General features: G+C 48.9%; 1 protein-coding gene across 1 annotated transcript in view; it reads left to right on the forward strand.

Moving 5' to 3' along the window:
* LOC135572087 (uncharacterized protein DKFZp434B061-like) overlaps positions 1-13790 on the forward strand; it is a 53545-nt gene that overhangs the window by 24836 nt on the left and 14919 nt on the right. Inside the window, exons 3-4 of the mRNA XM_065019102.1 lie at positions 1180-1774; positions 5402-5591. Of these exons, the coding sequence (XP_064875174.1) occupies positions 1180-1774; positions 5402-5591 (785 nt within the window). The remainder of the gene's footprint in view (positions 1-1179; positions 1775-5401; positions 5592-13790) is intronic.

Consider the following 13790-nt stretch of genomic DNA (forward strand, 5'->3'; position numbering starts at 1 on the left):
ATGTGGAGGCTATATACAGGGTGTTACGGTACAGAGTCAATGTGGAGGCTATATACAGGGTGTTACGGTACAGAGTCAATGTGGAGGCTATATACAGGGGGTACCGGTACAGAGTCAATGTGGAGACTATATACAGGGGGTACCAGTACAGAGTCAATGTGGAGGCTATATACAGGGGGTACCGGTACAGAGTCAATGTGGAGGCTATATACAGGGGGTACCGGTACAGAGTCAATGTGGAGGCTATATACAGGGGGTACCGGTACAGAGTCAATGTGGAGGCTATATACAGGGGGTACCGGTACAGAGTCAATGTGGAGGCTATATACAGGGGGTACCGGTACAGAGTCAATGTGCGGGGGCACCAGTTAGTCGAGGTAGTTGAGGTAATATGTACATGTAGGTAGAGTTATTAAAGTGACTATACATAGATGATAACAGAGTAGCAGTGGCATTAAAAGAGGGGGGGGGGCAAAGCAAATAGTCTGGGGAGCCATTTAATTAGATGTTCAGGAGTCTTATGTCTTGGGGGGGTAGAAGCTGTTTAGAAGCCTCTTGGACCTAGACTTGGCGCTCCGGTACTGCTTCCCGTGCGGTAGCAGAGAAAACAGTCTACGACTAGGGTGGCTGGAGTCTTTGACCATTTTTAGGGCCTTCCTCTGACACCGCCTGGTATAGAGGTTCTGGATGGCAGGAAGCTTGGCCCCAGTGATGTATTGGGCATCTCTGTTTTGGGTAGTGTACTGTACCGTTCAGTGAAGTATAACTAAACCCCGTAAGTATACCAGCAGGCATCACTCCATGATATCTGTTTTGCCAGTGTTGATAGGTCGGGGAGAGAGAGAGATCTCAGAGAGGGCCTCGTATCCCACGCGGACACTAATTATACTAAACTTTATACTAAACTTTACAGATATACCGTCATTATAGTAGATGCCTGGAATTGAAGGTGTTGAGACACAAATAGGTTGTGTTAATAAAGTGCCCTGTACGGTGGTGGGAACAGCTGGTGACTGGAAGGTCAGCTCTTAATGGCAGGTGGTAAAACACTCTTATTTACATGGTGTCCATCTTCCCTCATCACTCTAGAGACACAAGTGAACTCTGGCTTCCTTCCTCTACCAGTCTTCATCTTTACCTGGTTATGTATGATAAGCCGCATTTCTCAAATCTATACAGGAGAGGAAAGGAGCATCTCTATTGGAGGAGAGGATAGGAGCATCTCTATTGGAGGAGAGGATAGGAGCATCTCTATTGGAGGAGAGGATAGGAGCATCTCCATTGGAGGAGAGGATAGGAGCATCTCTAGTGGAGGAGAGGATAGGAGCATCTCTATTAGAGGAGAGGATAGGAGCATCTCTATTGGAGGAGAGGATAGGAGCATCTCTATTGGAGGAGAGGATAGGAACATCTCTATTGGAGGAGAGGATAGGAGCATCTCTAGTGGAGGAGAGGATAGGAGCATCTCTATTGGAGGAGAGGATAGGAGCATCTCTAGTGGAGGAGAGGATAGGAGCATCTCTATTGGAGGAGAGGATAGGAGCATCTCTATTGGAGGAGAGGATAGGAGCATCTCTATTGGAGGAGAGGATAGGAGCATCTCTATTGGAGGAGAGGATAGCAGCATCTCTAGTGGAGGAGAGGATAGGAACATCTCTATTGGAGGAGAGGATAGGAGCATCTCTATTGGAGGAGAGGATAGGAGCATCTCTAGTGGAGGAGAGGATTGGAGCATCTTTTTTTTTGGGGGGGGGGTGTAACAGACCAGCAGCTGGTATAGAGACAGTAATTTCTTCCCTCTCTCTTCATAATTTTAGCTCTTTCAATATTCATACTGCAATTTATTCAAAAATGACACGTCAAATACATTGATTGCCAGCAGCTGAAGGCACTTGTCTTACAAGGATCCACTGCAAGGCTTCCGCTATAGAAAACCCAGGAAGCTGTTCATTCACTTCATTCTGGGAGATATTTCATAGTTAGAAGCAAAGAAAACCCACTGCTTCCACCACAGATCCCCATAGAGGAACAAGACCCTGGGGAGGTCTCTGATTCTGACACTAACTGGGGAGGTCTCTGATTCTGACACTAACTGGGGAGGTCTCTGATTCTGACACTAACTGGGGAGGTCTCTGATTCTGACACTAACTAGGGCGGTCTCTGACTCTGACACCAACTGTGGAGGTCTCTGATTCTGACACCAACTGGGGCAGTCTCTGTCTGACATCAAATGGGGTGGTCTCTGTCTCTGACACCAACTGTGGAGGTCTCTGACACTGACACAAACTGGGGCGGTCTCTGTCTGACATCAAATGGGGCGGTGTCTGTCTCTGACACCAACTGGGGAGGTCTCTGTCTCTGACACCAACTGGGGAGGTCTCTGATTCTGACATCAAATGAGGCAGTGTCTGGCTCTGACACCAACTGGGGAGGTCTCTGATTCTGACATCAAATGGGCGGTCTCTGTCTCTGACACCAACTGGGGAGGTCTCTGATTCTGACACTAACTGGGGAGGTCTCTGTCTCTGACACCAACTGGGGAGGTCTCTGTCTCTGACACCAACTGTGGAGGTCTCTGACTCTGACACCAACTGGGGAGGTCTCTGTCTGACATCAAATGGGGCGGTGTCTGTCTCTGACACCAACTGGGGAGGTCTCTATCTCTGACACCAACCGGGGCGGTCTCTGTCTCTGACACCAACCGGGGCGTTCTCTGTCTTTGACACCAACTGGGGTGTCTTTGATACCAACTGCGAAGGTCTCTGTCTCTGACACCAACTGGAGAAACAGCAACAGCATACTAATCAAAGTATTGGGCTAAACTGGTTCATTAGCAGACAAACAAAGCATCAACAAAATGAATGGAGCCTCTTAGCTATTCCACTAGCATCTTAGCCGCGCTGTAGCAGAGGTACTGTATATGGTAGCGGTAGCTGCAAACATTAGCCTCATAGCCCCATGCTTGCCTGGGCAGTGATGGCCAATTAGACCTCTCTCTGATGAGTCATCCACAGGCCTGTGAGGCAATTAGGGAGGCTAGGAGAGGCTATTCATTATACTGCCTCAGGCTAGGAATGTCCCAAATGGCAACCTATTTCCTATATAGTTAACTACTTTTGACCAGAGCCCTGGTGTAAATTGTGCACTAGGATAATAGGGTGCCATTTGCGATGCAGCCCATGGCCAGCTAGCTATAGCATTGTTCAGTTTGGAAGCTCGAAGCCAGCTAGTGGCCGCGCGGCAACATCATTCCTCCAAGCAACAAGTTGCGGCGTTGGGATTCCAGTCACGCTCGTTAGCCGTTGGATCATTGCAACCTTCCATCTGAAAAGGGATTGTGCCAGATATCAATAACGTATGTCGTTAGCTTGATACTGTAGAGGAAGTGTATCATAGCCCATCATTCCCTCAAGACTAGCTTGATACTGTAGGAGAGGTAGTGTGTTTCATAGCCCATCATTCCCTCAAGACTAGCTCGATACTGTAGGAGAGGTAGTGTGTTTCATAGCCCATCAATCACTCAAGGTTGGATAGCTCATACTAATCTAGTAACCAACATGTTATCTAGTTATCTCAGTTAATGGATCTTTTCATTTGACATTGTCAGCTTGTTACTGTCGGGGTGTTTATCTCAATAGGTTCACCTCAAAGCAGGATGCACACCGTACGCAAAACATTAAAAAACATCCATACTGGTTCATTCATTATAAATGGAATGTATTGGTTTGTTTTCTTGACTAAGTAGACGAAAGGCTAAAAGCATCTTTTCATTTGCCGTTCCCTGGTTGGTGTCAACAGGAAGCTGATAAACGAGGTTTAAAGTAGACAGAGGACGGACGGACGCGTCACAACTGATACAGTCATTTGACGGACAGCAGACAACCCTCCTGTATCGATCCAGAACACGTCTCAGTCCATAGAGATGCGTCCCAAATGGCGTCCTTTTTCTTTTTTAGTGCACTACACTGTAACAGGGCCTGTATATATGTGATAGGGTACCATTTTGGAAACACGACCGTAGCTCTGCAGTGAGCTGCCAGTATAGGGTGGCGGGGGAACGACACAACCAGAGAAGCGGATGTTATACAGTATCTGCCAAGTCAGATTATGCATAGTCGACTGTGAAAAACAAGATCAGGCTCAAGTCACAAGGGTATCATGACGAGATAATCTATACAGTCTTTTAATTAGGGGATATAAAATAAAATAAATATGAAATCTATACAGTCTAGGGGATATAAATTATAAAATAAGATAATCTATACAGTCTTTTAATTAGGGGATTCTGTCACGCCCTGGTCTAAGTATTTTGTGTTTTCTTCATGTATTGGGTCAGGCCAGGGTGTGGCATAGGTTTTTGTATTGTGGTGTGTTTTGTCTTGGGATTTTGGAATGTGTGTATAGTGGGATTGTAGCTTAGTGGGGTGTTCTAGGAGAGTCTATGGCTGTCTGAAGTGGTTCTCAATCAGAGGCAGGTGTTTACCGTTGTCTCTGATTGGGAACCATATTTAGGCAGCCATATTCTTTGGTTGTATTGTGGGTGATTGTCCTGTGTGTCTTGATGTCCTTGTTAGAGGTTAGTAGACACTTGTATAGGCTGTTTTCGTTTCGTTTCGTTTATTGTTTTGTAGTGTTAGTGTTTTGTCGTGTGTTACGTTTGTTTATTAAAGATGAATCGTAATAGACACGCTGCAGTTTGGTCCGACTCTCCTTCACCATTAGAAAGCCGTTACAGAATCACCCACCACAAACGGACCAAGCAGCGTGTCAACAGGCAGGAGCCACAGGAGAAACAACAAAGGCAGCAACAGCGGCACAATGAGGATTGGACATGGGACGATATATTGGATGGCAAGGGTTGCTACACATGGGAGGAGATCCTGGCGGGAAGGGATCGCCTTCCATGGGAACAGGTGGAGGCACTTAGGAGAGCAGAGGCAGCCGGAGTGAGGAGCCGGCGATACGAGGGAACACGGTTGGCAAGGAAGCCTGAGAATCAGCCCCAAAAATTTCTTTGGGGGGATCACAGGGAGTATGGCTACGCTAGGTAGGAGACCTACGCTAACTTCCTGTGGTTACCGGGGGGCTAGAGAGACCGGGCAGGCACCTTGTTATGCAGTGGTGTGCACGGTGTCCCCAGTGCGGGTGCATAGCCCGGTGCGGTATATTCCAGCTCCTCGTATCGGCCGGGCTAGAGTGGGCATCGAGCCAGGTAAGGTTGGGCAGGCTCGGTGCTCAAGAGCTCCAGTGCGCCTGCACGGTCCGGTCTATCCAGTACCACCTCCACACCCCAGCCCTCCGGTAGCAGCTCCCCGCACCAGGCTTCCTGTGCGTGTCCTCGGTTCATTACCACCAGTGCCAGCACCACGCATCAGGCCTACAGTGTGTCCCACCTGTCCAGCGCTGCCGGAGCTTCCCGCCTGTCCGGCGCCGCTGCCGGAGCGTCGCGTCTGTCCGCGCCTGTCCGTCCCGCCTGTCCGGCGCCGCTGCCGGAGCTCCCGCCTGTCCCTGTCCGGGCGCCGCTCCCGCCTGTCCGGCGCCGCTGCCGGAGCGCCCCGCCTGTCCGGCGCCGCTGCCGGAGCTTCCCGCCTGTCTGGCGCTGTCAGAGCTACCGCCCCTCATGCCAGAGGCGCCAGAGCCCCTCATTCCAGAGGCACCAGTACTCCTCTGTTCAGCGCAGCCAGAGCTGTCAGCCTGCATGAAGCATCCAGAGCTGTCAGTCTGCCCAGCGCCGTCTGAGCTACCCGTCTGCCCAGCGCCGTCTGAGCTGCCCGTCTGCCCAGCGCCGTCTGAGCTGCCCGTCTGCCCAGCGCCGTCTGAGCTGCCCGTCTGCCCAGCGCCGTCTGAGCTGCCCGTCTGCCCAGCGCCGTCTGAGCCGCCCGTCTGCCCAGCGCCGCCAGTGCCGCCAGTCTGCCCAGCGCCGCCTGAGCCACCAGTCTGCCCAGCACCGCCAGTCTGCCCAGCGCCGCCAGTCTGCCCAGCGCCACCAGTGCTCCCAGTCTGCCCAGCGTCGCCAGTCTGCCCAGCGTCGCCAGTCTGCCCAGCGCCGTCTGAGCCACCCGTCTGCCCAGCGCCGCCAGTGCCGCCAGTCTGCCCAGCGCCGCCTGAGCCACCAGTCTGCCCAGTGCCGCCAGTCTGCCCAGCGCCGCCAGTCTGCCCAGCGTCGCCAGTGCTCCCAGTCTGCCCAGCGCCACCAGTCTGCCCAGCGCCGCCAGTGCTCCCAGTCTGCCCAGCGTCGCCAGTCTGCCCAGCGTCGCCAGTCTGCCCAGCGCCGTCTGAGCAACCCGTCTGCCCAGCGCCGCCAGTGCCGCCAGTCTGCCCAGCGCCGCCTGAGCCACCAGTCTGCCCAGCGCCGCCAGTCTGCCCAGCGCCACCAGTGCCGCCAGTCTGCCAGGATCTGCCAGTCTGCCAGGATCAGTTAGATCCGCCATTCAGCCAGGATCCGCCAGTGTGCCAGGATCCGCCAGTCAGCCAGGATCCGCCAGTCTGCCAGGATCCGCCAGAAGTGCCAGTCAGCCAGGATCTGCCAGATCCGCTAGTCAGTCAGGATCCGCCAGTAGCCAGGATCCGCCAGGATCTGCCAGGATCTGCCAGTCAGCCAGGATCTGCCAGATCCGCTAGTCAGCCAGGATCAGCCAGGATCTGCCAGATCCGCTTGTCAGCCAGGATCCGCCAGTCAGCCAGGATCCGCCAGTCAGCCAGGATCTGCCAGGATCCGCCAGTCAGCCAGGATCTGCCGGAACCACCAGCCAGCCAGGATCTGGTAGATTCATCTACCTGCCTGAGCTTTCTCTCACTCCTGAGCTTTCTCTCACTCCTGAGCTTTCTCTCACTCCTGAGCTTTCTCTCACTCTCGAGCTTTCTCTCACTCTCGAGCTTTCTCTCACTCCCGAGCTTTCTCTCACTCCCGAGCTTTCTCTCACTCTCGAGCTTCCCCTCAGTCCCGAGCTGCCTCAGTCCCGAGCTGTCCTTCAGTCCCGATCTGCTCCTCAGTCCAGTGGGGTTCTGGGTGAGGACTACTAGGCCATGGTCGGCGGCGAGGGTGGACTATCCAGGGACGCGAGGAAGAGGGACTAAGACAGTAATTGAGTGGGGTCCACGTCCCGCGCCGGAACCGCCACCATGGACAGACGCCCACCCGGACCCTCCCTATTTGTTTTGAGGTGCGTTCGGGAGTCCGCACCTTAGGGGGGGTTCTGTCACGCCCTGGTCTAAGTATTTTGTGTTTTCTTCATGTATTGGGTCAGGCCAGGGTGTGGCATAGAGTTTTTGTATTGTGGTGTGTTTTGTCTTGGGATTTTGGAATGTGTGTATAGTGGGATTGTAGCTTAGTGGGGTGTTCTAGGAGAGTCTATGGCTGTCTGAAGTGGTTCTCAATCAGAGGCAGGTGTTTACCGTTGTCTCTGATTGGGAACCATATTTAGGCAGCCATATTCTTTGGTTGTATTGTGGGTGATTGTCCTGTGTGTCTTGATGTCCTTGTTAGAGGTTAGTAGACACTTGTATAGGCTGTTTTCGGTTTTCGTTTCGTTTATTGTTTTGTCGTGTTACGTTTGTTTATTAAAGATTAATCGTAATAGACACGCTGCAGTTTGGTCCGACTCTCCTTCACCATTAGAAAGCCGTTACAGATATAAATGATAAAATAAGATAATCTATACAGTCTTTTAATTAGGGGATATAACAGAGGAGGACTGTGGAGTATTGCAATGTGTGTTGAAGCAGTGGCTTTATTATTGGTATATTAGAATGTACATCACACAATCCACATGTCTCTTCAAATCAATATGTACTGCACCCCAAAACCATGTAGGTTTTTCTGTCATCTTCTCTCATCTCTTTTCAGTACGTGGAGATACTGTTTAGCTTTTAACCATTCTTGGATCCTCACACACAATAACTGATGGGAAAAAACAACTTCGGATTTCAGATGTAGGAGAGGAAGATCATGTTTGGGGGAAATCTGCTGACAGAGGAAGACTGATCGCTGGTGAGGTTTAAGACAAAGGCACGCACACACAGACAGACACAGACACACACACACACAGACACAGACACAGACACAGACACACACAGACACACACAGACACACACAGACACACACACACACAGTTGACTTAATTAAGAATACAACACCCAACGCTAGATAATCGCATACACCGAACCTGAAGTGGATGTGATTCCCAGAGTCTCTCTCTCTACAGTAAGTATCTTGGGATATTTATTCTACCTTTTGGTTAACCAAACCTGTACTTCTCCAACCAAAAGGTCAACAAATTCATGTCAACAGAAAAAAGGAAGAAACAAGAAATCTATTTACAGAAAGGAGAAGAGCCGTGTGTCTGTGGCAGCTACAGAAATCACACCTCACTTGTAATATTTTAAATACTTGTATTCCCATTAGGTTTGCTGTACTCCCCTCCACTCTTACCAAGGTCCTCATTTCTCGATAGCAGTGTTCATTTAGCAGGGACATCTACGTTGATACGGGGCCCTGTTCATTTAGCAGGGACATCTACGTTGATACGGGGCCCTGTTCATTTAGCAGGGACATCTACGTTGATACGGGGCCGTGTTCATTTAGCAGGGACATCTACGTTGATACAGGGCCCTGTTCATTTAGCAGGGACATCTACGTTGATACGGGGCCGTGTTCATTTAGCAGGGACATCTACGTTGATACGGGGCCGTGTTCATTTAGCAGGGACATCTACGTTGATACAGGGCCGTGTTCATTTAGCAGGGACATCTACGTTGATACGGGGCCCTGTTCATTTAGCAGGGACATCTACGTTGATACGGGGCCCTGTTCATTTAGCAGGGACATCTACGTTGATACGGGGTCCTGTTCATTTAGCAGGGACATCTACGTTGATACAGGGCCGTGTTCATTTAGCAGGGACATCTACGTTGATACAGGGCCCTGTTCATTTAGCAGGGACATCTACGTTACAGGGCCCTGTATCAACGTAGATGTCCCTGCTAAATGAACAGGGCCCTGTATCAACGTAGATGTCCCTGCTAAATGAACAGGGCCCTGTTCATTTAGCAGGGACATCTACGTTGATACAGGGCCCTGTTCATTTAGCAGGGACATCTACGTTGATACGGGGCCGTGTTCATTTAGCAGGGACATCTACGTTGATACAGGGCCGTGTTCATTCAGCAGAGACATCTACGTTGATACAGGGCTGTGTTCATTTATACCTTCATCCCTCCCTCCATTAGGTCCTTCATCCCTCCCTCCATTAGGTCCTTCATCCCTCCCTCCATTAGGTCCTTCATCCCTCCCTCCATTAGGTCCTTCATCCCTCCCTCCATTAGATCCTTCATCCCTCCCTCCATTAGATCCTTCATCCCTCCCTCCATTAGGTCCTTCATCCCTCCCTCCATTAGGTCCTTCATCCCTCACTCCAACTTAACCTTCTTCATCCCTCCCTCCATTAGGTCCTTCATCCCTCCCTCCATTGGGTCATCCCTCGTTTCATTAGGTCCTTCATCCCTCCCTCCATTAGATCCTTCATCCCTCCCTCCATTAGATCCTTCATCCCTCCCTCCATTAGGTCCTTCATCCCTCCCTCCATTATGTCCTTCATCCCTCCCTCCATTATGTCCTTCATCCCTCCCTCCATTAGGTCCTTCATCCCTCCCTCCATTAGATCCTTCATCCCTCCCTCCATTAGATCCTTCATCCCCCCCTCCATTAGATCCTTCATCCCTCCCTCTATTAGATCCTTCATCCCTCCCTCTATTAGATCCTTCATCCCTCCCTCTATTAGGTCCTTCATCCCTCCCTCCATTAGGTCCTTCATCCCTCCCTCCATTAGGTCCTTCATCCCTCCCTCCATTAGGTCCTTCATCCCTCCCTCCATTAGATCCTTCATCCCTCCCTCCATTAGATCCTTCATCCCTCCCTCCATTAGATCCTTCATCCCTCCCTGCCTCCCTGTCTCCTGTACATTATTATTCCCGTTGTCATATACTGTGTTATTCTGGTAGGAGAGGGGATGAAAGAGTGGTAGTCTGAGTGTGTTATTCTGGTAGGAGAGGGGATGAAAGAGTGGTAGTCTGAGTGTGTTATTCTGGTAGGAGAGGGGATGAAAGAGTGGTAGTCTGAGTGTGTTATTCTGGTAGGAGAGGGGATGAAAGAGTGGTAGTCTGAGTGTCGTTATTTGATTAAATATGTCATTTAACTGCCCCACAATACAAAGTAATAAAGGTAATAGACTAAACTATCAAAGTAATCAGAACAATTATTTTACTACATTTAAAGAATTGGGTAATCCTTCTAATCTATTATGTGACTTGTTAAGTTTTACTCTTCAACGTATTTATACTTGCCATAACAAAGGGGTTGAATATTCCTTGACTCAAGACATTTCATATTTTATTCATTTGTAACATTTCTCTAAACAAAATTCCACTTTGACATTGTAGGGTATCGTGTGTAGATCAGTGGCACAACATCTACATTTATTCCATTTTTAAATTCCGTCTGTAACACAACAAAATGTGGGAAAAAGTCAAGGGGTGTGAATGCTTTCTGAAGGCCCATCCAACCGGCCTCACAACCGCAGACCATTAAACGCTGTAACTGTTTTAAAGTCATGGTGGACTCATGGTGAAATCCTTGAGCGGTTTCCTTCCTCCTCGGTAACTGAGTTAGGAAGGACCCCTGTATCTTTCAGCCACAGGCCGTGTGTATGGCATCATGTGGGTGAGTGGTTTCCTTCCTCCTCGGTAACTGAGTTAGGAAGGACACCTGTATCTTTCAGCCACAGGCTGTGTGTATGGCATCATGTGGGTGAGTGGTTTGCTGATGTCAACATTGTGAACAGAGGGCCCCATGGTGGAGGTGAGGTTATGGTATGGTGGTTTGCTGATGTCAACATTGTGAACAGAGGGCCCCATGGTGGAGGTGAGGTTATGGTATGGTGGTTTGCTGATGTCAACATTGTGAACAGAGGGCCCCACGGTGGAGGTGAGGTTATGGTATGGTGGTTTGCTGATGTCAACATTGTGAACAGAGGGCCCCACGGTGGAGGTGAGGTTATGGTATGGTGGTTTGCTGATGTCAACATTGTGAACAGAGGGCCCCACGGTGGAGGTGAGGTTATGGTATGGTGGTTTGCTGATGTCAACATTATGAACAGAGGGCCCCATGGTGGAGGTGAGGTTATGGTATGGTGGTTTGCTGATGTCAACATTGTGAACACAGTGCCCCATGGTGGAGGTGAGGTTATGGTATGGTGGTTTGCTGATGTCAACATTGTGAACACAGGCCCCATGGTGGAGGTGAGGTTATGGGCAGGAATAAGCTGCGGACAACTCCAAAAAATGATTTTATCGATGTCAATTTAAATGCACAAATATACCGTGATGAGATCCTGAGGCCCATTTTTGTGCCATTCATCCTCCTCCATCACCTCATTGTTTCATCATGATAATGCACGGCCCCATGTCGCAAGGATCTGTACACAATTCCTGGAAACTGAAAATTACCCAGTTCTTCCATGACTTGCATACTCACCGGAAATGTCACCCGTTGAGCATGTTTGGAATGCTCTGGATTGACGTGTACACCGTTGTGTAAAGTACTTAAGTAAAAATACTTTAACGTACTACTTAAGTGGGTTTTTTTTGGGGGGGGGGGATCTGTACTTTACTATTTATGTTTTTGACAACTTTTACGTGTACTTTACTACATTCTCCTTGACACCCAAAAGAACTCGTTACATTTTGAATGCTTAGCAGGACAGAAATGGTCCAATTCACACATATCAAGAGAACATCCCTGGTCATCCCTACTGACTCTGATCTGGAGGACTTACTAAACAGAGAACAACCCTGGTCATCCCTACTGCCTCTGAAATGGAGGACTCCCTAAACAGAGAACATCCCTGGTCATCTCTACTGCCTCTGATCTGGAGGACTCACTAATCAGAGAACATCCCTGGTCATCCCTAGTGCCTCTGATCTGGAGGACTCACTAAACAGAGAACATCCCTGGTCATCCCTACTGCCTCTGATCTGGAGGACTCACTAAACAGAGAACATCCCTGGTCATCCCTACTGCCTCTGATCTGGAGGACTCACTAAACAGAGAACATCCCTGGTCATCCCTACTGCCTCTGATCTGGAGGACTCACTAAACAGAGAACATCCCTGGTCATCCCTACTGACTCTGATCTGGCAGACTCACTAAACACAAATGCTTCGTTTGTGAATTATGTCCGAGTGTTGGAGTGTTGGAGTGTGCCCCTGGCTATCCGTAAATTAAAAAAACAAGAAAATCATGCTGTCTGGTTTACTTAATATAAGGGCTTTGAAATGATTTATACTTGTACTTTTAGTTTAAAAACTTAAGATATTTAAGCAATTGCATTTATTTTTGATAGTTAACCAAATACTTTTATACTTTTACTCAAGTAGTATTTTACTGGTCATTTTCTATTAAGGTATCTTTACTTTTACTTGCTAGATGGAATCCCCCGAGCTGACAAGCTAAAAACCTGTCATTCTGCCCCTGAATAAGGCAGTTAACCCACTGTTCCTAGGTCGTCATTGTAAAATAGAATTTGTTCTTAACTGACTTGCCTAGTTAAATAAAGGTTTACTGATCTGGGACCTGCTTCATTAATACTGATCTGGGACCTGCTTCATTACTAATGATCTGGGACCTGCCTCATTAATACTGATTTGGGACCTGCTTCATTACTACTGATCTGGGACCTGCTTCATTACTACTGATCTGGGACCTGCTTCATTACTACTGATCTGGGACCTGCTTCATTACTACTGATCTGGGACCTGCTTCATTAATACTGATCTGGGACCTGCCTCATTACTACTGATCTGGGACCTGCTTCATTACTACTGATCAGGGACATGCTTCATTACTGATCAGGGACCTGCTTCATTACTGATCTGGGACCTGCCTCATTAATACTGATCAGTTATTAACTATATAACAGCTGTCCTGAGGATAACAGGGGACAGTGTTAACTATATAACAGCTGGTTGAGGATAACAGGAGACAGTGTTAACTATATAACAGCTGTCCTGAGGATAACAGGGGACAGTGTTAACTATATAACAGCTGTCCTGTGGATAACAGGAGACAGTATTAACTATATAACAGCTGGTTGAGGATATCAGGGGACAGTGTTAACTATATAACAGCTGTTCTGAGGATAACAGGGGACAGTGTTAACTATATAACAGCTGTCCTGAGGATAACAGGGGACAGTGTTAACTATATAACAGCTGTCCTGTGGATAACAGTGATGGATTGGCTCTAATGGGCTCAAGTCCACACAGACAAAGAGGTTGATGATGCCCACATAGAAAACTCCCAGGGACCACAAATAGGGAGTGGAGGGGGGCAGGTGAGAGATAGACAGATTGTGTGTGTGTGTGTGTGTGTGTGTGTGTGTGTGTGTGTGTGTGTGTGTGTGTGTGTGTGTGTGTGTGTGTGTGTGTGTGTGTGTGTGTGTGTGTGTGTGTGTGTGTGTGTGTGTGTGTGTGTGTGTGTGTGTGTGTGTGGTAATTGTCAGGTAACCTCAAAGGAAGAGACAGCTATAGGCCACGTTGAGAGCTTGAAGGAGAACTGTATCTCTCAAGGAATTATGGCTTGATTGAACGAGGCCCAGCCAGTCCCAGTCTTCTGTGTAGCCGTGGCAGAACTATAGAAGTGGGGGAACACACAGGGAACTGACGAGACCAAGACGGAATGTGACTCTGAGACTGTTTTTTCTCTCCAGAAGAAAGGAAATCAGTCCAGTAGCTTG

The sequence above is a fragment of the Oncorhynchus nerka genome, linkage group LG6 (assembly GCF_034236695.1).
Source record: "Oncorhynchus nerka isolate Pitt River linkage group LG6, Oner_Uvic_2.0, whole genome shotgun sequence".
In the NCBI taxonomy this organism is placed as follows: Eukaryota; Metazoa; Chordata; class Actinopteri; order Salmoniformes; family Salmonidae; genus Oncorhynchus; species Oncorhynchus nerka.